Source organism: Chionomys nivalis, chromosome 1, assembly GCF_950005125.1.
Source record: "Chionomys nivalis chromosome 1, mChiNiv1.1, whole genome shotgun sequence".
Taxonomy (NCBI): Eukaryota; Metazoa; Chordata; class Mammalia; order Rodentia; family Cricetidae; genus Chionomys; species Chionomys nivalis.
In genome coordinates this window covers 53,661,748-53,689,193 of record NC_080086.1, presented here as the reverse complement: position 1 = coordinate 53,689,193, position 27,446 = coordinate 53,661,748, and the positions used below count along the sequence as shown (strand labels likewise).

Sequence of the window (27,446 nt, the reverse complement as noted above, 5' to 3'; positions counted from 1 at the left end):
TATACATAATAAATAAATAAATATTTTTAAAAAAATCCACTTTCCATTGTAGGAGCCAGAGTGGTAGAGGACACCATGAGAAAACAGCCACAGAATCAACCACACAGGGTTCACAGGGACTCAGAGACACTGAAGGGACCAAGGCAGACCCTGTATGGGTCTGAACTAAGTCCTTTGCATACACGTTATGGTTGTGTAGCTTCGTGCTCTTGTTAGACTCACAACAATGAGAGTGTCTCTGCCTCTTTGGCCTGCTCTTGGGACCCTTTTCCTCCCAGTGGGTTGTCTCATCCAGCCTTGATATGAGGGTTTGTGCCCAATCCCATTGCATGTTGTTATACCATGTTCGGTTCATATCCCTGGGCAGCCTGCTCTTTTCTGAAGGTAAACAGTGGAAGAGTGGATCTGGGGGAGAGGGAGATGTGTGTGGGGTGCTGAGAGGACTGGAGGGAGGGAGGCTGTAGTCAGAATGTATTGTATGAGAGAAGAATTTAAAAAAGTCTGTCTTCCACCTTAGGAACAAACTAAAATATAGCCATCATCTATCAACCTACTACCATTCATAGATTAAACCAACCACATGGGCAAAATAGTTTATATTTTATCTTTTAGAAAAATTGTACAGATTTTTTCTTGTCATTATTAACTAACACAACACAGTTATTTGCATCTTACTCAAGTGGCATTGGTATTATAACCTGAAGGTGCTCTAAAGCACAGGGTCTGTGTGTACACACTATAGCACAGGGTCTGTGTGTACATCACACTATAGCACAGGGTCTGTGTGTACACACTCTAGCACAGGGTCTGTGTGTACACACTCTAGCACAGGGTCTGTGTGTACATCACACTCTAGCACAGGGTCTGTGTGTACATCACACCATAGCACAGGGTCTGTGTGTACATCACACCATAGCACAGGGTCTGTGTGTACATCACACCATAGCACAGGGTCTGTGTGTACATCACACTATAGCACAGGGTCTGTGTGTACATCACACTATAGCACAGGGTCTGTGTGTACATCACACTATAGCACAGGGTCTGTGTGTACATCACACTATAGCACAGGGTCTGTGTGTACATCACACTGTAGCACAGGGTCTGTGTGTACATCACACTATAGCATTTATATAAGAGCTGAAGCATCTAGGGAGGGTCCTAATGGACACGAAGAGAACCGTACCTTGTTCTCGTGTAGTTGGTATAAAGGGTTTATTGGAGTGATGGTGCATACCTTATAGTCCCAGCACTTGGGCGACTGATGCAGGAGTACCTCTTGTTAATCCAAGGCCAGCCTGGTCTACATAGAGAGTGCCTGGCCAGCTAGGGCTACAAAGTGAGATCTTATTTACTAAAAATGGGGTGGGGATTAGAAAGTTATCCTAATCAAATACATTACCTGCAAGGGGGAGTGGGACAAAAAAAATGAGCCTTTGATGAGAAGCCAAGGACAATGGCACTAGGTTTCGATCCTAATACATGAACTGGCTTTGTGGGAGCGTAGCCTGTTTGGATGCTCACCTTCCTGGACCTAGATAGAAGTGGGAGGACCTTGGTCTTCCTGTAGAGCAGGGAATTTGGACTGCTCTTCAGTATCGAGAGGGAGGGGGAGTGGACTAGGGGGAGGAGAAGTGGAGTGGGGATAGGGGGAGGGGAGCGGGGGGGAGGAGGCAATATGTGGGAGGAGGGGGAGGGAAATGGGAAACGGGGAGCAGTTGGAAATTTTAAGTAAAAAAAGAATAAAAAAAAATGAGCCTTTGAGGAAAAACAGTGGTCACCAATATAGCTTGGGGGGGATGAAAATGTCTCCTTATCTATTAAGATCTGTGTGTGCTTGGGCTGAGAGCTGGCTTGCTTAAGGTCCTACAGGGTTCCTGCAGAGTATCTGAGTTCAGGTCCCAACACCCTCACTGGATGGCTAACACCACCTCTAACTTCAACTCCAGGGAGTCCAGTGGCCTTTTCTGGACTCCAAGGGCACGCTATTCATATTGTGTACATATCCACGCCCATAATTTTTAAAATAATTTCTTTAAAAAAGAAACTGTTTTCTTAAGTAAATGTTATTCGTTTAATATTGGAATAAACCTAAAAAGCTTTTTGGTGTGGAATCCAGGATTCTACCCAGAAACATGGACCACTGCAGGCAGTTGTTTGCTCTGAAGCTAAGAGCACACTCAGCCGAAAGGGAAGTCATCTATTCCACCGTCTATCTATGACAGCAAAAATGGAGAGTGAAGAAAAAGGTGAAGCCACAGTCAGCCGTTTATTTCAGTCAAACCCTTGCTCCCATTTTTCCAGCCTGATTTCACACAAAGTGACTCATGAGAATTGCATGCATGTGTGGAGAGCTTAGCAATACTGGACTTCGAGTAGCTCTGAGGTCGTCTTCCATTCCATTCCATTCCATTCCATTCCATTCCATTCCATTCCATTCCATTCCATTCCATTCCATTCCATTCCATTCCATTCCATTCCATTCCATTCCATTCCATTCCATTCCATTCCATTCCATTCCATTCCATTCCACTTAGATTGACATCTGAACAGCTGTCTTTTTTCCCCCCTCCAAGGAAGAGAACACACAGAGTCCTACGCTGGCCACTCACAAAAGGCGTCTGAAAAGAGATGGTTTATATTCAAACTGCCAGAGAGAGAACTGACACCACTTTCAGGTAGGGGATTTCCTCTAGTTACTTTCTGTCTGTCCTTTGCTCAGTAGAAGGCCCTTTCTGACACTAACCACTTCCAGCCAATCACGGACAGGCAAATCCACCCGCCCGAACATAATTTCCTGGGCCTAGCGGTGCTCTAACCGCAGGGCCAATCCAAAGGAGCCGCTGTCCTCTTTCACCCATCTAGGTTGTCGCTGCCGCCTCCTCCAGATTCCGGAGGCGAAGCACTGGAAAGAGAGGAACATGGACGTGGCTCTCGCCCCGCTCCGTGCCTGGGACGATTTCTTCCCGGGCTCTGATCGCTTCGCCCGGCCGGACTTCAGGGACATTTCCAAATGGAACAACCGTGTAGTGAGCAATCTGCTTTATTACCAGACCAACTACCTAGTGGTGGCTGCCATGATGATTTCGGTCGTGGGGTAAGTGGGGTCTCCCGCCCGGGGCACCTGTCCGCGGTGGGGACGCAGCGACTCCGGGGCAGCACCATGAGATGCAAGACTAGGTCCACGCAGAGCGCCTGCCCTGGATCTCGGGAAGTAGCCAGTGGAAACTTGTTCTCGGGGCGAGGCCGCATCTGTCTGGGGTCCCATTCTCTTTCTGCTCCAGAGGCTGAGACTTGACTAGGACCCTGGGAGGACCCTGGTGAGGGGAGTGCTGAGAACTTGGGGCTTTAAATGTTACCCCCTCCTCCGCCTCCGTGCCGAGGTCAGATGCCTGTCAGATGTTTGTAGCACGCTGTGTGGTTTTAAAAATAAGAAATGTGTGGTGTTGTAACCTTGTCCTGGGGCTGCTTAGAGAAGCCCGGAGTGACTGGGTGTGGACCCTGGGCGGTGTTTAAGTGACTCCTCTGCCTAATTTCCGCAACGCCCCGTACAGGAGAGCTGAGCTTAGGCTCCAGAGGGTGCGAGTCTTCTGGTGGCGCATCTTCCCCTGTGAGGTGACTCTGGGAATGAGGCCCCTGACAAGTGTGTTTTTTTTTTTTTTTTTCCAGACAGGGTTTCTCTGTAGCTTTGGAGCCTGTCCTGGAACTAGCTCTGTAGACCAGGCTGGCCTCGAACTCACAGAGATCCGCCTGCCTCTGCCTCCCGAGTGCTGGGATTAAAGGCGTGCGCCACCACCGCCCGGCTAAGTGTGGGTTTTTTTTTGTTGTTGTTGTTGTTATTTGTTTGTTTTTGTTTTTCTTCCTAGAAGTTGGCAGATGTGGTCAATTTAGCTTTGCACCTTAGCCTGGGGTCTTACCCGCCTCTGAAAGTCTTTTCAGTGGTTGATAGTCAAGAACTGCTGTGTGTTAACTAAGGTCTATGTGGTTTTGAGGGCACACACACATTTCTGCACCTGTTTCCTTAGAAGCTGCCTTTCCTTGTAGTTTAACCCTTTAAAAATGATTCTCCCACCTTTTACAAAATAAGTGGTTATATTTACCATCTTGTTTATTATCTCTTATCCGGATTTAAATAAAAGACTTTATTAAGAACTCACATGTCGTAAAAGAAGTTCTTGTCTGAGGGTTCTCTTTCAGAACAAACCCAAAGAGAGACAAAGCTGCCAGATAAAACGAAAAGGAGAGACTCACATTTGGAGGACATAGGAAGGGGTGAGCGAGAAGGTGGTGGCTTAAACTGGCCTGAGGTTAGCTGGCTTTATTTACTGAGCTACCTCTGGGCACCAGACCCTGTGCCAAGTTCCGAGCACACCAAGATGAATCAGACTTGAGCTCTGGCCCAGGGACACATGGTATTTGCTGAGCCTCCAAAGGAGCAAATTCTCACAGCTCAGAGGAGACTGGCAGGGTTCCCCATCCCGGGCGTGGTTCAGAGTGGGTGTCAGTTCTCAAATGCAAGCTCCACGTGGGATCCTTGCTGTGTGTGACTGAAGGAACTGCCAACTCTAGGGATGGCCTGGTGTGCAGAGGACACCGGCACTGATGGACTCTGACTAAATTGGCAGTTGAGAAACCGTTAGTCAGTAAAAAAGGTCTGAGGCAGTTGTTCCTAAGCCTGCCCCAAACTCTGTGCTTCTTCCTAGTAAAAAACTGCATGGAAAAATATTTTTTAAAATAAAATAACTAATAATGGGTCCAATGGGTTTACCTGTCTTGACTTACTTTCATTTTCTTTTCTTCCTCTTTTGTGGTTATATAATTTACTGGGGAATTTTCTTTTTCTTATCTTTTTCTCTTTTTTTTAATTTTTGTTTTGCTCTGTTTTTCAAGATAAGGTTTCTCTGAGTAATATTGCCCTAGCTGTCCTGGAACTAGTTCTGTAGACAAACTCCCAGAGATCCACTTGCCTCGGCCTCCCGAAGTGCTGGGATCAAAGGCACATACCACCACCAGGCAGGAATTTTCTTATCTTAAATAGAAAGAAAGTTTTGATATAGGTCAATCAAACATGCAAGGAAAACAATCCCCCTCCCCCAAAGGCACTATGTGCCCAGGCTCTAGCACAAGGCTTGGCCATCTTGTGGTCTTCATAGAATTCAATTTTCATAGTCAGCTCTTTAACTAAATATGCCTCTTTCATTATGATCTCAGGTCACTTACTAACCCAGGCAGTCCGGGCGTCTTGACCCTTCTCATCCACACAGAAGTCTCAACTGTTAGTTGCATCTTTGAAGGGAAAAGAGAAAAGCACTTGTTATTGTTAAAGATTAGTAAAGAGCCAAGCAAGGCATGGTAGTTCATACCTAGCTAGCACTCAAGAGACTGAACCATGAGGTAAAGGCCAACTAGGGCTACAATATGAGACTCTGCAACAGCTATGCAAAAACATGAGTGTGCTGGGCAGTGGTGGCACAAGCCTTTAATCTCAGCACTCGCAAGGCAGAGGTGGGTAGATCTCTGTGAGTTTGAGGCCAGCCTGGTCTACAAGGGCTAGTTCCAGGACAGGCTCCAAAGCTACAGAGAAACCCCGTCTCCAAAAAACAAAAAACATTAGTGTGTAAAATATAAAATTTTCTTTATATCCCAGCATAAATTTGGGCTTGTAACCTTTTTGCTGTGCATCTCTAAACACTTTCTAGCTTTCCCCACAAATTCTTATTTTCTTTATAATTAATAATAATAAACATGTATTGAGGGTCTGTGCTAAGTACTTTGCTAAGTACTGTGTGTTAAGTTTTCTTAAGTATTTTCTTGCATTCTGTCATATGGTCCCATAGCTAAACTATTATTATTTTTGTTATTAAAGCAGATGCTCAGAGAAGTTGAATGACATACTTACAACCACAGACCTGGGCTTGTCTCTTTAACGACTGTGGAATCTTCCCCAGGAGTCAGGAGGTTTAGAATTATAGTGCCTGAAAGGAGGAAGAAATTCAACACCTTAGGGGTCAGGGAGCTTGGCTGATTCTGGAACATTCCCCATTCTAAACAACACTGTTGTCTTTGGGTGCTGCAGTGGATGGGTGGGTCTGGACACTGCTGGAAGCTGCTTATCAGGACCCTCTGTTAGTGGGTGATAGTTTCTCACGATGAAATGTGCAAGTAAGGCACATTACCTAGGCTGAAGATTGTTCGGTGAGTCCATCCCTGCGGCCAGGAGTCCCCCTGGGGACAAGGTCCTCTAGTGTTTCAAGTTTGCTTGGCTGAGGACAGACGAGGGCTGGTTTTTCCAGATTTCAGCATGAGGGGACAGAAGATTGGAGGATGCGATGCAGCTCCAGAACACTAGGAAGCACTAACCCAAGATGGAGATTAAGAGAAGTAAGAGACAGGTTCAGACTGGGTCCTGCTCAGGAAGGCCTTGGAGATAGAAGTTAGATCTTCAAGCAAGGCATGGCGGTGCATGATTTTTTGTTTGTTTGTTTATTTGTTTTGTTTTTAATTCCAGTAAGAGAGAGGATGAGGCAGGAGGATAGTGAGTTTGAGGATAGCCTGAGTTAAATAGTGAGTTTGATGCTGGGTAACAAGACTTTCCCAAAGAAAAGGAGGAGAAGGAGAAGTTTGGTCTTCATCCTAAAATCATGGTTTTACTCAGTCCACGTCTTCCATGTAGTGGGTATGCTGTGCACCTCAGATCCTGTGAGCTCCTGGCTGCTAGTCTCTCCCTCCTCCTCTTCTTCCCTCCTACCTTTCCCTGCCTCTTCCTCCTTTTCTTTCTCTCTTCTTCCATTTCTCTTCCTCCTCTCTCCTTTCTCCACCCTCCTTCTCCCACTCTATTTCTCCTCCGGCCCTCTCTGGGTTTTTTGTTGTTGTTGTTGTTTGTTTATTTGTTTGTTTTAAACAGTGTTTCACAGTGTACCTCTTGACTGACTTGGAACTCAAGATCCTCCCGCTCTGGAGTGCCAGTATCACAGATGTGCGTCGCCCAGCCTTGTAACTCTTCTTACACTTTTTATTTTTGTCTGTCTCTTTGAGTAGTGTAAGTTAGTAGTTAGATGCCAAATTAAGTGTGTTGGAATCCCAACTGCCAGCTACTAATTGCCTGACCACACTGCCTCATCTTCACCAACTACACAATGACAGTAATAACAGTGCCCACCTCATGGACCTGCTGTGAGGACTAACCAGTGTCATAGGTACTGCCTGGAGAACAGTGCCAGCTTCCTCAGTTTCGCTACAATGAAATGTTACTCCTTTCTTACCACTGTTAGTGTTACCAACCAGACAGCTTAGAAAGGCACCATCTTTAGACTAGTGACTTCCGTGGTCAAAGTCCAGCCCTGATCTCTTTTCCCACTTCTGCAAGACTCAGCTTTGGTTTCACCCTGTAGGACAAACCTTGCCACAGTGTCTCTCATTGCCAGTGTTAACTGAAACCCACATCTGTCCTTGTAGCTTTCCTGTTACCCAAAAGTCTTTTGTGTATACATGGACACACAAGAAGAGAAAGATGTCAAAGATAAAAGCCCAGAAGCTATCTTCCCGTCCATCACAGGAGCCATCAATGCATTAAGATACTATGTTTACATCACACACATCAACTGAAGTTGTCTTAGCCAATGTTCTATTGCTGTGAAAAGACACCATTTTTGAGACAGGGTTTCTCTGTGTACCAGCCATGGCTGTCCTGGAACTCACTTTGTAGACCGTGTTGGCCTCAAACTCACAGAGATCTGCCTGCCTCTGCCTCCCAAGGCCTAGGATTAAAAGGCTTTCACCACCACCACCTGACTTCAAGGCAACTCTTATAAAAGAAAACATTTAATTGAGAGCTGGCTTGCAGTTTCAGAGGGTCAGTCTATTATCATCATGGTGGGGGGCATGGAAAGCACACATGGTGCTGTAGCAGTAGCTGAGAGCTGCATCCTACCCCACAGGCTTGCAGAAGAGGGGAAGGGAGGGACAGACAGACAGAGACTAGGCCTGGCATGGGCTTTGAGATTTCAAAATTCACCCCCACTGACATACTTCCTACAACAAGGTCACATCCCTAAATCCTTCTAATCCTTTCAAAGATTTCTCCCTGGTAGCTAAGCATCCAAATATTTGAGCCTATAGGGACCTCTCTCATTCAAACCCACCACGGAAGTCTTTGCTTTTTTTTTTTTTTTCAAAGTAAAAAACACAGGCAACAGTTAATTACACTTGAAACCTTAGTGTTCTGCCTGTGCTATTCTCTATCTGTGGGTGAGGATTTTCTGAGTGCTTGATGGAATGCCTACAGATATGAACTGGAAAAATCTATTCAAGCCACTGAGCCAAGGAGCAGTAGGAACTTGCACCTGGGAGCTCATCAGAAATGAAGACCCTTTGGACCATTTCTGACCTCTTAGCTCAATATTTTAATAAGGGTTTCAAAGGATTCATCCGCACATTAAAATTTGGTCTAGTCTAACTCAATAGAAACACTGACAGAGCTTAAAACTTCAAATATCATATGCCAATGTCACTTTTAGAGATTCTACTTGTATTGGGTTTGTTTGTTTCTAGATTCAGGGATCTGTTGGTTTCCCCCTTCTGACTCCCCAAGTGATTGCAATATGTATACCCCAAATCTGAATGAGAGCTAGCGACCACACGTTTGGAAGTATGAAGGTTTGAGGTCATGCAGCTAACTGAAACCCAAATTTCTAATAGTAACTGGGTCGATTACTAGCAGGTGAAATAGCTTTTTAATCAAACCATATGGTAAATTGGCTAAAGTTCCTGCTTAATCAGATTTAACTGAGCATTTGAAGATTACAGTTCTACTGCTATGCTAACTTCCCATATTCCTTCCTGACATCAGAACTCATGTTTTCTATTTTCTGGTGTGGCCTCAGAGTCACCAACCACACCCTGCATTTGCAACTCGTAAATGCTTCCTCTTGCTTGCAAGGCACTTGCTCACATTCCCCGCCCCCACCTTAACAGAGTGGTGTCACTGCTGGGTGAATGAGCCTAGGTTTTCTTGGCAGGAGTCACTCTGTGTCCTGATGGTTTGGCCTGTGGAAGTGTTAAAAGAGGGTGGGATCAACAGCTGCTACTGTAAGAAGTTTCTAGAAGGCTAGTAATTATAGATTTGGAAAAAAACAGTATTAGGGTAATTCTTTTCAAAAGAAGTACGACTCTGTCCATGCCTAAGGCATATGGCTGTCAGCATCTGGCATTAAGAATGCTCATGCTGTTTGTGCTTTTAACATGCTGCAAGGAGAAAGAACTGGTTGCCATTTGGTGCGGGAAGAAGGAGCTGAGAAATTCCTGGGTGCCCTGCATGGGATATATTTAAACATCTGTGGGAAGAAAAGGCTTGACATCTGGGTCCTCCCACTGCTGGCCTCTAAATAGCCCTTGGGGTACATTTTTTAAGTTCTTGCTCCCTTTCAGCTACTGTCCTTTCCCCTGACTTTGAAGAGGTAAACCTGATCATCTTCGGGTTTGTTTTTCTTTTGCTTTGTTTTGTTGTGAAAGGCAGACTGTAAGACTAAAGACGGGAATTTTTTCAGACTGTAAGACTAAAGACAGGAATTTTTTCAGACTGTTGCCGTTTATCCCTGAGCCTTTCACAAGCCTGTCCCTGTTTCACCTGTTCACTGGCCCTGTGTGTGTTGTGAGTTTATGCTGGCAGGTTTGTTTGCTGATTTTTTTAAACTGTTTTTATACTACTTGTGCAAGTAATGCTAAGAATGATATGAAATGGAAACTGATAGCAATTCTTTTCATAGTCATTTGCAAGTCAAATAAATGACAGTCTGTTTATGCTTTAAGATTAGTCAGATTTTGGACCTGGAGAGATGGCTCAGTGGTTAAGAGCACTGACTGCTCTTCTAGAGGACCTGGGTTCAATTCCAAGCACCCTCTATGGCGGCTAACAACTGTCTGTAACTCCAAGATCTGACCTCCTCACAAAGACATACATGCAGGCAAAACAACAATGTGTATAAAATAAAAGTAAATGATTTGAAAAAGACAATTAGTCAGAGTCAGCAGTTTTATGATGAGATTCTTGTGGGGTCATGTCATTCATTCACTCCACAGAGCGGGAAGCATTTAGCAATAGGATGTTATATGATTCCTTTACCGAGTTTAAGGTCTAGAGGGGTGGTAAGACAATGCTGAGAAGGAAGGAAGGAAGGAAGGAAGGAAGGAAGGAAGGAAGGAAGGAAGGAAGGAAGGAAGGAAGACACAACAATATAGGCACACGTCTTTCCCAGGGGAAACACTAGTATATGGATGGCGTGAGAGTTATTACAGGGTTATTGTGTTCCGATAATATTCACTCAAGCTCACATCACTTATCATTGAACAAATATTGAACTGGGTGTCTAGCTGCACCCCTTGAGGATACAGCGAGGCATACAGCATCCCCACCCGGCCCAATCCTCCCAGATTCTACCCGCCCCACCGGGCTTCTGTAAGTACACTCCATCCCAGGACGACAGTGCGGGTGGGTGGAGTTTTCTTCCCATGGGTCTTGAGTATTTTCTGTGTGCAGACCTTTAAGAGATCTGTCAGCATTTAGATGTTTAACCTAAAGATCCTTCATCTGAACAGAGGGTGCAGCTCAGAGGGAGAACAAGCTTTGCATGCACAGGGCCATGGCTTCTGTCCCCTGCAGGCAAAATTACCTGCTATTAAATGTCCTTGATATCATGTATATGATATGTGCTTCCTGACTTCTGCCACCTTCTCGTGTTTTTTATTAAAAGAATTAATCTCCCACACTGTCTGTCAGCTGGTTGGCGTTTTAGTTTCCTTTTACTAGGGAAAGGTTTACAAGATTCCTAGGTAAAGTGAAATAATGCATGTAGTCTGGATTCCCAGCCCCGTCTCTCAGGCGTTGGAGCTGTAAATCAATTTAGGCCTGCAGAACTCTGGACAATGTTGGAATGTTGGGATTGTATGATTTTATATTATATTGTATTATATATTTTCCTTTGGGGCAGGTGAGCTTTATCCTTTATCATTCGTCGTTAGAAGGCTTACCCTGGATGCAGCCTCCGTTCAGGTGATACTTTTGCAGCTTCTGAGCAGAGAGATAAAGCCTGCAGTTTGGCTCCCATTCAGCAGCCATTTACTGTAAATAGATAGGGTTTTAGGTCCTCCCGATGAATAGGCGCATGTCTGGGCCTTCCCTTGCACTCGCTGGCGGGCAGAAAGGCCAATTGCTGTAGAAAACAGCGTTTTGGTCGCTCCTTCTACTAACTGGATTAGTAGCGCACCAACACGGTGCAGAGGCGGAGGTTAGGTGAGGTAAATAAGACACTCTTATGGAAAGAGAACTTACTGTCATCAATCTTATTAGCCTGTGTCAAATGCAACCTCTCTCCCTTGCCGTGTAACAATAGTTCAGTAATTCTCAAGTTTTCCTTGCCTACCCCTCACAGCATTCAGAGGACCAGCTTGTCAACAAGCGTCTTCTATCGCTTCCAAAAAGCTCCTGGCTGTGGGAAGAAACATGAGTTGAGGCAGTGATGAGTATATGAGCATCATTAAGCCATTCTCTCTAACACTGTAGGTTATAAAATCTCTCCATCCTAAAATGTCTAAAAGGACTCTCTCCAGTCTGATTAGAGTTCTGTGACATCGCAGGGAGGATTAGTTACAATCTCTCTCTCTCTCTCTCTCTCTCGCTCTCTCTTTCTCTCTTTCTTTCTTTCTTTCTTTTTTTTTTTTTGAGGGGGGGTGGGATTCGAGACAGGGTTTCTCTAGCTTTGGTGCCTATCCTGAACTAGCTCTGTAGACCAGGCTGACCTCGAACTCACAGAGATCCGCCTGCCTCTGTCTCACAAGTGCTGGGATTAATGGCATGTGCCACCACCAACCGGCTGAGTTATGATTTCTAACTCAGGTCCAACCAATTGTCTAATAAAAGTAAATTTACCAGTCCTGGGTGTGGGGAATGGCTCAGTGGGTGAAGTGCTAGCTGTGGGAACATAAGGATCTGAGTTTGGACCTAAAAAAACAGCCTGGGGAGACTGAGACAGGAGGATCCGTGGAGCCTGCTGGTTGGCCAGTCTAGTCAAGTTGGTGGTCAGTAAAATATCTTGTCTCAAAAAAATAAGATAGAAGTCAGGTGGTGGTGGTCCACGCCTTTAATCTCAGCACTTGGCAGAGAGAGGCAAGCGGATCTCTGTGAGTTCGAGGCCAGCCTGGTCTACAGAGTGAGTTCCAGGACAGCCAGGGCTGCAGAGAGAAATCCTGTGTTGAAAGAAATGAAACAAAAGACAGAGAGAGAAAGAGAGAGAGTAATGGAGGAAGACACTTAATGTCAAACATTGACCTCTATGTATGCATACACGTGCACACAAAAATGCATACACATAAATAATACATATACTAATAAATAAGTAAGTAGCTTAGTAAATGCCAAACAAACCACAAGAGGCTAGCAAAGTATGTCTGGCTAGGAATACACCGAGAAGCCGACTGCGTGGAGAGTGCCCAGTTCACAGGATACAATGAGTTTTGTGGGCCTTGCTAATTCAGCCAGGAGGGGAAGTCCCAAGGTTATGCCACTTTGACCTTCTGTGACAAAATAGACTGGCTCCTTTGCCAGCCACCTAAACTTTCCTTTGTTCCACCTGAACTTTTTGAAGTCTCCTTTACCTGGTGATCCTGGAGATGATGGTCACATATACTGAGGACTAATTTGTGTCTAAAGCCCATAGTTACATTTTACAGTCAGGTATATATATATATATAGTTCTTGCATGCTGGCTCAGTGGTAGTGGCACTTGCAGACAAATCTCCTAGCCTAAATTGGATATCTAGGTGGGAGGGGAGAACTGACTCCCGAATGTTGTCTCCTGACCTCCACATCAGTACCATGGTGAATGCACATGCTAAAAATATAAATGTAATTTTGAAAATGAAGAATTAAAAATAGAAATAGCTCTTGCCAGGACAGAAGCCATGTTGGGAAACCAAAGCAACCACTGAGCACTGTTGGGTGGGTGGTCACAGGAAGCAGAAAGGACCCCCAAAGGATAGGTCAGCAGTGTATCAATCTCCCTCCTTTGTCCCTGCTGTACTTCGGCTTGTGCTGGCCACACAGTCTGCAGGGGCTCAGAAAGCCCACTGCCTTTCTTCCTTGTCCATTCTCCGGACAAGTAGGGGCATGAATTTTCCCCAGTGGTGCTTTTCTCACTTGTCCCTTTAACAAGTTCTGTGCAGAAACAAAGGCCGGAACTATCTTCTGTGCTATCTAGTATACAATAGGAACAATAGTGTCTTGTCTATGTTAATCTCATGCTCTTTAATTGATGGCTACAGAAATACGCTGAACATAATGAAATGGTATGAAAATGCGCAAGTGTCTTATTTTTTTCCCTTTCATTGACACATTTATCAAATGTACCGTGCTAGGTGCTGGGGCCAAAAAATGTGACATCTCCGTTCCTTGTGGAGCTCTCTATGTATTCGGTCCTCACCCGCATAGATGTAAAGCTACCACTGTGGTGAGAACTGCAGAAAGAGGCATATGGTGCTGTATTCTGTTGGGAGAGGCTGAGAAAAGGCAATTGAACTGAGCTTAAAGAAGGCTGGAGTGAATCGGGCAGAAAGAACAGATCCTGCACAGGCCTGTGGCTGCCCAGGAAGCAGAGTGAGCTCCAGCAACCGCCAGAAGCCTGGGCATAAGTTCAGAGTCAGGATGTGACATCAGGAAGCTGGCAGGGAGGACTGCTGCATGTCATGTACCAAAGGTGCCCCCTAGTAAATGCAGCCTAAGCCAAATGCTGAGGTCGGTGACCAGAGCATGGACCTCATGCTATAGCCGTGCTCCCTGTCCCAGGTACCCATTCCTGGTACAACTATGTGCAGTAGTCTGGTCTCCAGAGGCAGCTAGGCTGTGTCGAAGGGGTCAAGAGTGCCGGTTCTATAAAGGCCATGAGAAGAAAGTGGATGGGTACATTCCTAATTGCCACGAGCCACAGGAAAACCTCAACTTCTCTGAGGAGTGCCCTGTGAGGACACAGCCCCTCTGCCCCTCTTCCCTGTGAGTCAGTTCCTCTGGGACTACTCTTCATTTTTTTTTCTTTTTTTTTTTTTACTTACTTAAAAAAAATACCAATCCAAATTCTCACTCCCTCCCCTCCTGACAGTCCCCTCCCTCTCCCTCCACAGACCCTCCTCCCACCCCTCCAACCCTAAGGGAGTGCCATGCACCCTGCCCTGTGGAAAGTCCAAGGCCCTCCCTACTATGTCTAGGTTGAGCAAAGTTTACATCCAAAGAGAACAGGATCCCATGAAGCTGGTATATGCAAGTAGAGACACATCCCCGTGTCACTATCAATGGCTCCTCGGTTGCCCCAGCTGTCAACCCCCTTGAGGGGGGCTTCTTTGTTCCCATGCCCGTTCACTCCCAGTCCAGTTGAAGTTGGTGAGCTCCCATTAGCTCAAGCAAACTGTCTCATGATGACCCCTTCATGGTCTTGAATTCCTTGCTCATACTCTCACTCCCTCCACTCTTCAACTGGATCTTCGGAGTTGAGTCCAGTGCTCCAATGTGGGTCATTGCCTCTGTTCCCATCTGTTGTTGGATGAAGGTTCATATTCATTTTTGGGGGGTCTGGGTTACCTCACTCAGAATGATGTTTTCTAATTCCGTCCATTTGCGTGCAAAATTCAAGATGTCATTATTTTTTTACCACTGAGCAGTACTCTAATGTGTAGATGTGCCACACTTTCTTTATCCATTCTTCACTTGAGGGGCATCTAGAGTGTTTCCAGGTTCTGGCTATTACAAATAATGCTGCTATGAACATAAGAACAAATGCTCTTATAGTATGATTGAGCATCTTTTGGATATATTCCAAAGAGTGGAATTGCTGGATCCTGAGGTTGGTTGATTCCCAGTTTTCTGAGAACCACCACAGATTTCCAAAGTGGTTGCACAAGTTTGCATTGGGACTGCTCTTCAAACGCAGCTTCCAAGTTAGAAGTCAGGCGCGAGGCTGTTTCTGCCTTGTGGGTTCTTCTTGGTGTGACAGAACTTACCAAATGTTCCTTCTGCTGCTCTGAACCCTCTGCTTTAGTTAATTGCACTGGCAGCTCTGCAGTTGGTGGCCCTGAACACATTCATATACTGCCTTTAGTCCTTAGTTGGCTTCTTTGTGAACTGTGGGGGTTTTCAAGACCCTCTTAGCCCTGGAACACAGCGATAGGGTGGAATTTTTCCTCCTTCCCGCAGGTTATGCTGACTCTGCAGGTCCGGTCACAGCGGCAGGTCTAGGGCGTAGTTCCCCACAAAGCCACCTTCCTTCAGACCTCTCTCCCTTTCCCCTCCACGTACACACACCAGGCAAGGGCCGAGCTATGCCTCTGCCGCCTTCTCTCAGAAAGGAATAGCCTTGTGGAGGGATACATTAGTTGTTGACTTCAAGCGGAAGCATAAAGCAGTTTAGAGTGGAGGGGTTAAGTCCTTGACTGCATTAGGTGCTTAGCCACACCGGATGGTTGTGTTGTGAACCCCACGCCTCCCGTTCTTCCTCCCCAGATGCCGTGGTTATTCTTCTCCACTTCTTTAGACCACAGCTTTGTCTCATACTGCAGAGCAGGATCGTATTGATTCAGTCTTCGAGACAGCTTTAGAAAGTCGCAGTGGCATTCTGAAGGTTTTTACAACCAAGAACAACCCCACTATAGGAGGTTTATTAATTAGTAGAATGGGGTAATTTCTATGCATACATTTATCTTAAAATCGCAAGCCTATTTAATATTTTTAACTTGAATAATTAGGGTGTGTTCTACAAAGAACAGTATCTCAAATGTTATGTCTCCCCCCCTTCACTCCTCCATCACCTTCCAGAACTTTCTCTTTTCCTCCCTGCTTCATGGCTAAGCAGTAATAAGCCCACACCCAGCAGAGCCTCGTGAAAGATGAGTATCATGTTTATTGAAACCACTCTTTAAAAAAAGCTCCTGGATTTTTTCTTGACTGGTGTGACTAACAGCCCAACCACTGGCATGTCAGACAGCAACTGCTTCCCAGATTCTTACGCTCATCAGAAAATGTAGTTAGTTTGTGTGTGTGTGTTTCATGTGTGTCTGTGTGACATTTTGTTACAAATATAAGTGGCTACCTGGGCATCTCCATGGCACAAATTTTACTGATTTTCAGAACATAATTGCATGTACTCAGAATATGGGAGAAAATCATTTCTTCTCCCAAAAACTTTGTTCTTTTTTGTCCCCCATCAGCTTGGAGCTGAGCTGCTTTCTAATTATAGTTTGTGGCTGGGCATGTTGCAAGCTAAAACCAGCTAAAACCAGTTCTATAGGAGCCCTTGCTTCTTTTCCTTTGAGCCAGAGCTACAGGAACAGGTGAAGAGCAAATGGGGAATTATTTGAATTGGCCCTGGGTTTTCCATTCCTTTTCATCTCAGGCTTTATTTACATATTCGGTTTAGAGATCTGCTTTACTTGTCGAAAGTAAAAATAGAAAAAAAAAACTTTATGGAAATTTTATTGTATGCCCCGTAAATAATTATTTTAGTGAGTGTTCTAGAAGAATCTTTGGTACTTTGCTGCAGACTGCCCAGCTCCCCTTTGCAGTTTAGTCTGGGAGAGTCGAGAGTTTTCTTCAGTTTCAGCCTTTCATCCTAGTTTCTCTCCCCACCACTCACCTTGTTTTTGAGACAAGGTCTCTCCCTGAGCGCTGGGAAGGTCAATGAGTCCCAGGGATCTGCCTGCATCTACCTCCCCCTCGTCCCCCCCCCCCCCCGTTCTGGTGTCACAAGTACACGCCTCCACACCTGGTTTTTTTTTTTCTTTCTTTCTTTTTTTTTTCTTTTTTGTGGTTACTAGGGCCAAGTTCATTTCCTCAGCTTGTGCATCAAGCATGCCATTTCCTGACCCTCCATTCTAGTTCTTTCTGTTAATTTTGGTCTTTGTTTTGCAGCCCAGAAACACTTGAGTGGGTCCTAGATGAAAAGGATGGCTTTGTGAGGGTCTATGTTTCCTTTTTTGAAATGTCAGGTATTGTTAGTTCTCTAAGTAGCACAAGGTAATTGAGAAATAGAAAAACAAATGGTAGGCTTGGTGGCTCATACCTGTAATCCCAACACTTGGAAGGCCGAGGCAAAAGGATTGCCATGAATTCAAGGCCAGCTAGGCTATGTAGCAAGAGTCTGTCACAAAAATACCACAGAACTGCCTCTCTTTTCAGAGAAACACATGTGTGTTTCCCACTAAAGCTTTTCATGAAATTAATACACAAAAGAAGGAAGAAAGGAAGAAAGGAAGACAATGAGAGGATGAAAGAAAGAGAGACAACCCATGAAGCCCCTACCCACCATGACTACTGAAGTCCTTTGGTCTAATTTCTCCCAGACTTTCTCTCTTTTGGTATTAGGAATGAGATTTTGTTCATCTGTGGAAGTTTCCAGGCCTCTGATGCAAGGCTTGTTCAAGAGGATATACTTTTTGATTTTCTGGCCTGTAAAACTTTTGACTTTCTCAGATTAGGAATTGGGCTATTGTATCAGGTACTCTTAATCACACCTCTTGGGAGGTAGAGGCAGAACTTAAGGTCATCCTCAGCTACACAAAGAGCTTCAGTTAACCTATGCTATATGAGACCCTATCTCCAACAGCAAACAAAAATCAAATCTGAGGTTCTATCAGGAGACAATAACTCAGATGAAAATATAAACTAAAATGATAATACAGAGGCTGAGTCACTCTAGTGACTTGGAACTTGGAGGGAGAGGGGGGAGGGGGAGGGCAAGCAAGATAGAACCGCCTGTGAGCTGAGTGTTGAGAGCTTGGAGGAGGTCAGATGGTACAAGCTGGCACACAGAATACAGACAGCAGGAAGACAAGGTTGTGGTAAAGAAGGAAAAACCTCAAGGTGGTGTATGAACTCAAGTCCCAGTAACACTTTTAGATGCTAAGAGAGCGCAAAGCCCGAACTGTGAACTGAGAAGCTGCTGATTTTAATTTGTGTGTGTGTGTAGTTATTTTATTTTTGATTAGAAAATAATATGCATATGATAAGCCAGACCTGGTAGTATAGATCTGTAATCCCAGCTACTGGGGAAGCAAAGGTAGGAAGATGGAGTACAAGGCTAGCCTGAGCAACATGGTGAGATGGTGAAATCCACCCCCCCCCCACACACACACACAAAAAAAACTCAACCAAACAAGATAGCAAAACCAACAGTGTGAGGATATAGATTAATGGCAGAACATTTGCTTACCATGCCCTGACTTTAATCCCCAGTAGCACACACACATGTACATAGAAAGATCTGGGATCATAGCTCAGTTGGTAAAATCCTTGCTGAACACCCACAAAGCCCTGAGTTTGGTCCTCAGCAACCCCTAAACTGGGAATAGTGGCCCACATCCGTGTTCCAAGACTTGGGAGATAGAGGCAGGAAGGTCAGAAGTTTAGGTCATCTTCATCTACAATTAAATTTGACACTATGGTGGGATATATGAGACTCAAAAGAAAGAGAGAAAAGAAGGATGGAGAAAGGGAGGGGAAAAGGAAATGTAAATTATAGATAGACATTTCTGCTTTAGAGTTATGTCACATACATGATATGATAATCTGTCTAACAGAGGGAATGTGTTGTGGTTGCTTTTACCTATTCAATATAGTGTTAATATCTTGTTGGGCTACTAAATTAGAAGCCAGATCTGGTAGTTCAGTTATACATCATCGTTTTAAACATAGCCGTACAGATCCCAGTCTAGTAAGTCATTGGTCACATAGGTTATTCCTAGCAGTGTCTCATATAAATACCACCAGTATGACATATCTCAGTGTTGGCAATTTTATTTATTACCTTTGTATTCTCAGGCTTGGAGGGTCTCAGTGTTTTCGAGGACTTTGAGTGAAATATGCAACTGTTATTGTCCTACCAGGGATGGCACTGGTGGGAACGGATCCTCTGAAGACAAAAGAAGGAAGAAGCGCAGTTCATTAGATACACGTGGTCCATCCACAGAGGGCAAGGCAGTAGAGAGTCCATCAGCACACAGCCATTCGGAGGGACTGCTTTTTATGCTGGAAGGGGAATTCCTCTGCGTGCAGTCAGGCAGCGTTTCAATGTCACAGTGTCCTGGAATAGTGGGGGTTGGAGCTTATTGTGGCTAGGAACAGCTGGTCTTGAGGCAGTAATGATCTTGCCCTGACTCAGAAGGGGCGCAGCATGACCATTTTCCAAAACTGGCATCCAAATTTTGTAGCTAGGGCTCGTTGTGCTTCACCTTTCCTGAGAAGGTAAAAGTCCTGCTTGGAGGCAACAGAGGTTAAAGCAGCCGTGCTCTGAGGTGGGACTGGCCCAGGACAGTAGCTGGTCCCAGGACAGCATTGACAAGCGTTATAGGCTATGTTTAAACTACATCACACACTCTTAGCATTGTTTAATTCTCTTCTTGTTCACTGCCTCTCTCTTTTGTTTGAAAGGCCGGATCTCACTATGTAGTCCTGGCTAGCCTGGAACCGACATTGTAGACCAGGCTGGCCTCGAACTCACAGAGATACACATGCCGCTGCCTCCCGAGTGCTGGGATTAAAGGTGTGCACCAGCACACTCAGCAATTGCTTGCTTTTTTTTTTTTTTTTAAAGTGAACAGCTTTAGCTTTTTCAAAAGCAGTTTCACATTAATTCAGTATCCTGACAGCAAGGATAAGAAATTTTCACTTTCTACTCAAAATAGTTTGTGGTTCATTGGGCAGAATAAGAGCTAACTGTAAAGGGATTTTCAGTTGGAATCAGTGGTGCACATCTGTGATCACAGTACTTGAGTGGCTGAGGCAGGAGGACCATGGGTTTGAGGTCAGCCTGCGTGTCTATAACTGTGATGAAACACCATGATGAAGGCAACTTACAAAAGAAATTATTTAATTGGACCTATAGTTCCAGAGCAGTAGAGTTCATGGTGGCAAAGCGAAGTCATGGCAGGAAGAACCCCTGAGAGCTCATATTTGGTTTGGCAAACAGAAAGCACAGGGGGCACACTAGGGTTGGTTTGAGCCGTTTGAAATCCCAAATCCCACAGCCTACTGACATACCTCCTCCAACAAGATCATACTTCTGAATCCTTCCCAGTCAGTTCCAACAATTAGGAACCAAGTGTTCAAACACATGAGCCTGTGGGAGCCATTCTCATTCAGACCACAATATCAGACTGCATAGTGAGAATCTGTTTCTAAAACAAAGGACAGGAAGGTAGAAAACTACACTTTGGGTTCTTTTCATTTACAAAATAGTTGTGGTAAATTACTTCTCCATAGTGTTTTCTGTATTATCCAGAGTCAGTGACGGCAGTTCCATGATGAAGACCTTTGTCTCATGGACCAGTGAATTTAGAGGTTCTACATTTGGAATTCTGAGTTGACAACCTATGTCGAGGATACTTAGGGCCTCTGGAACAATCAATTGAGGACTTTTTGTGCCAGAAATCATAGTCACCAATGTTTCTGTGGAACAGAATGATTAGATTGTGTCAGGCAGTGATTTGGATCATGTGTTAGAAAAACAAAGGCTAGCAGCAGCTTCTTTAGGCTTCCATGCCAAGGAAGCAGTAGTGGGTAGGCAAGACTGGGGCTCCATAGAAAGCTTTTGTTCAACCTCAAGGAAGAAGCCTTCCAGCTGCTGGGTTGCACAGTGCAAGGTGGGTCCAAGGTGGTTGGATTCTCTTATTCTAGGAGAAGCAAGTTACCGTGTGCTTTGTGCACTGTTTTTTTGTTGTTGTTTAATAAGGATGCAAATAAACACTCTAATAAACTCTGTAGAGTCCAGTCAGAAATGACTGTAGACAGAGTGCTCACTCATGGAGGCCATTGCATAACCTCTGCTCTATGTTTGTCCATCGTGAATAGATGAGTTTATTCACCCATCATTCCTATTAAGACTGAACTACTTACTGACTCCTAAAAAACAAATAGCAACGACAAAACAATTGGTGTGTGGTAGGTAGTACCCGGGATGTATGAAAGCTAAACACAACACATCTATAAGAAGGTGTGGTCTTCACATTGTGGGGCACTAGGAAGATACGCTAGCAAGTCTGGTAGGCATCAGGCTGCCTGTGGTGATCTTCACATCTTAGCTCCATCCTTGTCTTTGTTGCTGCTGGTGATCATCTCTTCTTCCCGTCTCTTTTTTTACCTTCTGTTTTGGGTTTTGTTGTTGTTATTGTCTTGTTTGTTTTGAGACAGAGTCTTGTTATATGACTGAAGCTAGCCTTGAACTTGCTTGCAATCCTCCTGCCTCAGCCTCCCAAGTACTAGGATTGTGTGGGTCAACATACCTGGCTATACGTTTTACCATTTTCTAACCACTAAGGCTGTTTCTCTGTTTAGAATCAGTCAGTCCTGTCTACTTCGTAGGTTAAGGTTCCGGTGTTGATGAAGTACTTAGTCAGTACTCATGAGTTTCACTCCTCTTCTCTCCTCTCCCCATGCTGTACCTGCTACTGAGTCCATCTTTCTTTGTTCCCACATCCCAGGTTTCTGAGCCCCTTCAACATGATCCTTGGAGGAATCGTTGTGGTGCTGGTATTCACAGGGTTCGTGTGGGCAGCACACAATAAAGACATCCTCCGCCGAATGAAGAAGCAGTACCCCACAACCTTCGTGATGGTGGTCATGTTGGCCAGCTACTTCCTCATATCCATGTTTGGCGGTGTCATGGTCTTTGTGTTCGGCATCACTTTTCCTTTGTTGTGTAAGTAAACCCATTTTCTTTTTCACACTTCATTAAAATAAGTGTAGGCATTGTTGGCCAATAGGTATTGCATAACCTCTTGGTATATCTAATACAGTATCAGAATCTTCCAAAAAGCACACGAAAGCCTAGTAGGTGCTTGTTTCCACAAATACATGTGGGCACTTGCAATTTGTCAACTGCTCTTACAGAGAGACATCAATAAACAAAACAAATGCAGATCCTAATCACACTATAAGAACTGGTACAGTGCGGTGTCTGCGTGATGGCTCACAACTATCCATAACTCCAGTTTCAGGGGATCTGAGACCTTCTCCTGATCTCTGCAGGCACTAGACATGTGGTGTGCATACATACCTACAAACACACATACACACACACATATTCATAATGAAAAATAATGTCTGAAAAAATAACTGGACCACAGCATAAACACTAAATACTATGATTCTGGTGAACTATGTATTTTCTAAATAGCTTATTTTCTAAGACCCCAAACAGTATGAAATGAAATAAAGATCCAGTTCAGATCTCAGCAGCACAAATCTGGCTGAAATGCTGGTGTAGCTGGCGGCAAGAAAATGTCCCTTTGCATTTGAAATGTTTCACCTGTGCATCTATTCTAGTAAATAAAATCATTTGAGATCTTGGCAGATCAAGCTCAGACTATTTACAGATGAATCCTATTCTTTGTCACACACACTTGTAGTTGGTTTTTCTTTTTTCTTTATGGGGGCCTGTCACCTAGCTCCCAAATAAATACATGGAGACTTATTCTTACTTATGAATGCCCGGCCTTAGCTTGACTTGTTTCTAGTCAGCTTTTCTAACTTAATTTATTCTGTTTCCCTCTAACTACATTTTACCTCTGGGAATTTTACCTTCCTTTATTCTATAATCTTTCTTTCCTTCTTAATCCATGGCTGGCTGTGTGGTTGTAGGGCTGGCCCCTGGCATCCTCCTCTCCTCCTTTCCTTGTTCCTCCCCCCTCTCTAGATTTCTCCGATTTATTCTCTCTGTATGCCAGCCCCACCTATTTCTCTCTCCTGCCTACCTATTGGCTAATTCACTATTAGATCAATCAGGTGTTTTAGGCAGGTAAGTAGCACAGCTTTACAGAGTTAAACAAAGGCAACATAAAAGAATGCAGCACATCTTTGCATCATCAAACAAATGGTCCACAGCTTAATGAATGAAACACATCTTAAACTAATATTCCACAGCACAAACTATTTCAACCAGTAAATTCAAACTTTGGGAAAATTTCCCCAGATTTTTCTTATTATACTGGAAGTTAGTGCTAGAACAATTCCACTTAAACACACTGCTTGCTAACTGTAGTCCCCATTTTGGCTGCGAGCCTGAGACAGCCTGAGTAATGAAATATATCATAAAGTCGGGAACTTCAGTTTCTCTCCAGATCATAGAGTGTGGTTAGTTATCCCAAGTTAGCTGCATTCACCCATCTCTAGGACATAGAAATTAATATCAATTACTCCCAAACTCAGATATATGAGGATCGTCTGTCCAGACACTTTTTAAAGATACATTTTTTTCTGAGCCATATCCTTTGGAGAGCCTGGTTCTGTGGGTCACTTGTATCTCTAAAGGTCAGAATTGGCTAGGAACCTCTAGTCTTCCCCTGAATTGTGCAGAGCGTAGTGTGGGGATTTGCCTAGAGTAGGTTCTTTTTATTTCTGTATTTATTATGGTGTGCATGTGTGTATGCGTGTGCATCCTTGTGTTTCCCTGTGTGGAACGATGAGCATGCAGGCCCAAGCTGACATCAGGAGTCTTTCTCCTTTGCTCTCCTCTTTATTTGAGGCAAGAGCCCTTGTGACACAGTTGGCTACTCTATTGAGCTGTTTTGTCCTGATTCTCTGTTTCTGCCTTCTTAGTGCTGGGGTTGCAGGCTGACTGCCATACCTACCTAATTTTCATATGGGTCCTAAAGAACCAACTCCAGTGCTCTCACATTGTCTCTTGAGTCACTTTTCTGGTCTTTTTTTTATTTTTAAAAATTGCGTCTGTCTGTCTATCTATCTCTATCTATCTATCTATCTATCTATCTATCTATCTATCTATCTATCTATCTATCTATCCATCCATCCTCTATCTATCTTTCTTAAGAAACTGTGGACGTAAGAGGTCAACTCCTTCCACTGTGTGATTCCTGGGAATCAAACTCAGTTCAGCAGGCTTGGAGGCAGGCACCTTTACCCACTGATCCACCTCATCAACTCCCTGGCCTTGTTTAACAGGCTCTTTGGGTGCTTTGTATGTGCATGGAAAAATGACTATCAGATTACATAGTGTGTCTTAAAATAGTGATTCTCTAGTCCATTCCTTTAAGGTGCTGAGACAAGAGATCCACAAGGCAGGACCATGGCATCCATTTCATAGTAAACAATGTCAGGTCATTCTTGAGGATACTTTAGAAAGCATGTCTCTTTGGAGGCACCTTAAAGTGGGGTTTACCTAAATTCCGGCATTCAGGGAACAATATACAGATAAAACCAGAATGCAAAAAAAAAGTAATTCCTGGGACACTTTGGGAAAGTGGAATCATGCTCAGGTTGGAATCGTGTCGGCAGACAGTTATGTTGAAGGTCATGTTATTTAAGTAACGTTTGGGAGGTGGGGGTTTCAGTGGGGAGGGAAGACTGTGGCTGCCAGATCAGGGCTCTTCTAAGGGACAACCGTGTTTTCTTCCACACACAAAGCAATGCGTGTGGCTTGACAAGTAGCTTTACATGAAGTCTGTGTAACCTTCTGAAAGCCTGGATCAGCAAGGCAAGCAAACCCGACAGCTAAAAGAGACAGTTTACTATATGTGCGAGGAGTGAGGAGGGGTCCTATGTTGGCGTGAGAGGGACACTCTTGAGTGGGAGAAATGGCTCAGTGCCAAGAGTGTAGAGGGCCCGAGTTTGGTTCTCCACACCCATATGGTGGAAGGAGTTGGCCTTTTACTTCCACAGTTTCTTGAGCAAGGTGCTAGATAGGTAGGTAGGTAGGTAGGTAGGTAGGTAGGTAGGTAGATAGATAGATAGATAGATAGATAGATAGATAGATAGATAGGTTGATGCCTTTGACCTCTGCAAGCACCTGCACTCATATGCATAAACCCATAGGCACAGGCATAACCACATAGCCACAAAAACAATAGTAGTTTTATTTTTTTACATAATTAAAAACAAAAAAATGTAAAGGGAATTCTCTCTTTGATGCTGTCATTTCTTTCAGTGATGTTCATCCACGCATCCCTGAGACTTCGAAACCTCAAGAACAAGCTGGAAAATAAAATGGAGGGAATAGGTTTGAAGAAGACGCCAATGGGCATTATCCTGGATGCCTTGGAACAGCAGGAAGAGAGCATCACCAAATTCGCTGACTACATCAGCAAAGCTAGGGAGTAAACCCTCCAGCCTGGTGGTGGGGCCGGCAGCAGGAATCCAGTTGCACTTTTCCCTTGCTCAGACCTATTTTCTGTCTGTGGTTTGGAAACAGCAGGTGCACGTCTTACCATCCAACTCTCTCTGGCATCATGCATGCACACGCCCACCTGTTAAGATCTCCACTATGACCCAAGGAAGGGCCTCGGAAACCACAAAAATACAGACCCACTGTCCCGTTATGTCTGAAGCTTCCAGTGTGTTTTTGAAAGATAATTGCCGGTTGGACAGCAACGGTACTATTCTATTGTAGGGGAACAGCCATTGTAGCCTCTGGAGACAATACTGAATAAGTGAAAAGTCAGTCACAGTAGAAGATGCCGTGTGTCCGTCTGTTTCTAACCCTGTCTGACATCCCCTCCAAAATCCCCTACGGCTATGATGTGTTGGGTATGTTAGGGTAGCGGTATTATCTTTCTTGTTTTAGAATCAGAGGTGATCTCTATCCCTTTGGCACCTGTTTGATGTGCGGTGGAAACTGGATCAGCCAGTTGTTTATATTTCGTTTACGAATATGAAGTTAGCTGTTTAGGATAATGTTTTGTTAAATTTTTGTAAACTTTTTAAAAGGGTAGTAATACGCTTTCACCGGAAGGTATTTCTTGCAAACTAAATGTCATCCTCTTGGGGTGGGGGTGGAAGGGTAGTTACAGCTCTGTGACTTCCATTATTCTTGACTCGTTAAAAAAAATAAATAAGTAAAACCAAACTTGAGTTGTTTATATGACACGTTTGTTACTACAATGAATAAAAGGTGTTCAAGATAATATTTCAATTATTTAGATTTTTGTTGTTGTTGCTTTGGGGGGAAGGGGGAAGTCGGGTGGTTTTCCCAGACAGGATTTCTCTGTGTAGCCTTGGCTGTCCTGGAACTCCCTTTGTAGACCAGGCTGACCTCGAACTCAGAGATCCGCTTGCCTCTTCCTCCTGAGTGTTGGGATTAAATATGTACCACAAGCTCTCAGCTTTTATTTAGATTTTTTGCACATTTGTTTTTATTATTTTAATTCGTGTGGGTGAGAGAGAATGCCACGTGCATACAGTGCCCACAGAGGCCAGAAGAAGCCATCGAACCCCTGGCACTGGACATACCAGGTGGTTGTGAGTTGCTTGATATGGGCCTAGGAACAGAACTGAGGCACTCTGGAAGAGCAGGAAATGCTCTTAACCTCTGAGCCACCTCTCCAGACCCAGATGTTTGGTTTTTAAATAGATGAGAGCATTTGGGAAGAAAGAAATATGTGTATCTTATTAATTCGTTATCTTTTGATCCTGCGAATCTTCCCTAGAGGACCATGGCAAGAGTTTAAACAGCTTCTGTCACTCGTGAAGTTGCAGACAGCAACTGTGGCGGCCATGCACTTGTAGAAATAGACAGAAGAGCTAGAATGGTGTGAGCATATGAATCTCATTGCACCCACGACATTGTTGCTCATCTGTTGAGGAACAGATAATGAGAAATGGGTGTTTGTCAGTTTAGTGATTTCACAGGTGAAATAGAAAACATTTAGGTTTCCCTCTCATTGAAAAAAGAACTGGTGTAGTCTTTCCAGAGAGTCCCTCTGTGTGTTCTAAATAATCCGTGACCATTTTGGCCTCTTTGATGTCTTGTGTTTTAGTCTCAGTCTGAAGCCTTATCTTTAGCTCAGAACTTCAGGGTTTGGGATCTGTGGCATTAACCAGATAAGAAGAATAAAATTTATCAAAAGCATTTTAGTGAAGCTTTAGTCAATCAATGCATGACAATGTATTAAATATCTAAGAAACTTGGTGCTAGCCTGGGAAAACTTCTTACAGTAGCTCAGACTCTGTGCATCTCCTAACTATACTGCATTACTAAGAACTGTGGGACCCGGGAAGTGGGGGAAAGATAGGGCTTGGAGAAGTCCGGAATGTTTCTGCAGAAGAGATAGAACCTGCCATATTAGTAAATTGGACAGGACCTTTATGGATGGTGGGATGTCTTGGGTTTTCCTGTGGAAAAGTTAGGACCTATACACGGGGTGTGTAGGAGGATGTTCTATCAAGAGGGAAGAGAGTGGATTGGTCCACCAGGTGACAGAGCATCTTGAAGCAGAGGGTGAGATGTTTAATACTGTAGATATGCTTCCTTTAGAAGGGTACTTCAAGACACCAGTGGAGTCCACAAGGGAGAACGCTAAGCAGAGTCAGCAGGCTAGGCTAATTAATTTTCTCTGACGGTTTAACTGGATTTAGATTTACCTAGGGTACTCACCTCTGGGCATGTCTTTGCGGGACCTTCCAGAGA

The 27,446-nt window shown here is 44.3% G+C and overlaps 1 protein-coding gene across 1 annotated transcript; it reads left to right on the top strand.

Annotated features, from left to right (window-relative positions):
- The first annotated feature begins 2,578 nt into the window (after positions 1–2,578).
- Positions 2,579–25,936, top strand: Arl6ip5 (ADP ribosylation factor like GTPase 6 interacting protein 5). Its single transcript, XM_057774154.1, has 4 exons — positions 2,579–2,678; positions 2,866–3,097; positions 21,508–21,725; positions 24,969–25,936. The coding sequence occupies exons 2-4, from the start codon at positions 2,922–2,924 to the stop codon at positions 25,139–25,141; spliced, it is 567 nt and encodes a 188-aa protein (XP_057630137.1). The 5' UTR covers positions 2,579–2,678; positions 2,866–2,921; the 3' UTR covers positions 25,142–25,936.
- The last annotated feature ends 1,510 nt before the right edge of the window (positions 25,937–27,446 follow it).

Coding starts and splice junctions, on each gene's coding strand:
- Arl6ip5 (XM_057774154.1), top strand. CDS start 2,922: ATGGACGTGGCTCTCGCCCCGCTCCGTGCCTGGGACGATTTCTTCCCG. Junction 3,098..21,507: donor ATGATGATTTCGGTCGTGGG/GTAAGTGGGGTC, acceptor CCCACATCCCAG/GTTTCTGAGCCCCTTCAACA. Junction 21,726..24,968: donor CATCACTTTTCCTTTGTTGT/GTAAGTAAACCC, acceptor CATTTCTTTCAG/TGATGTTCATCCACGCATCC.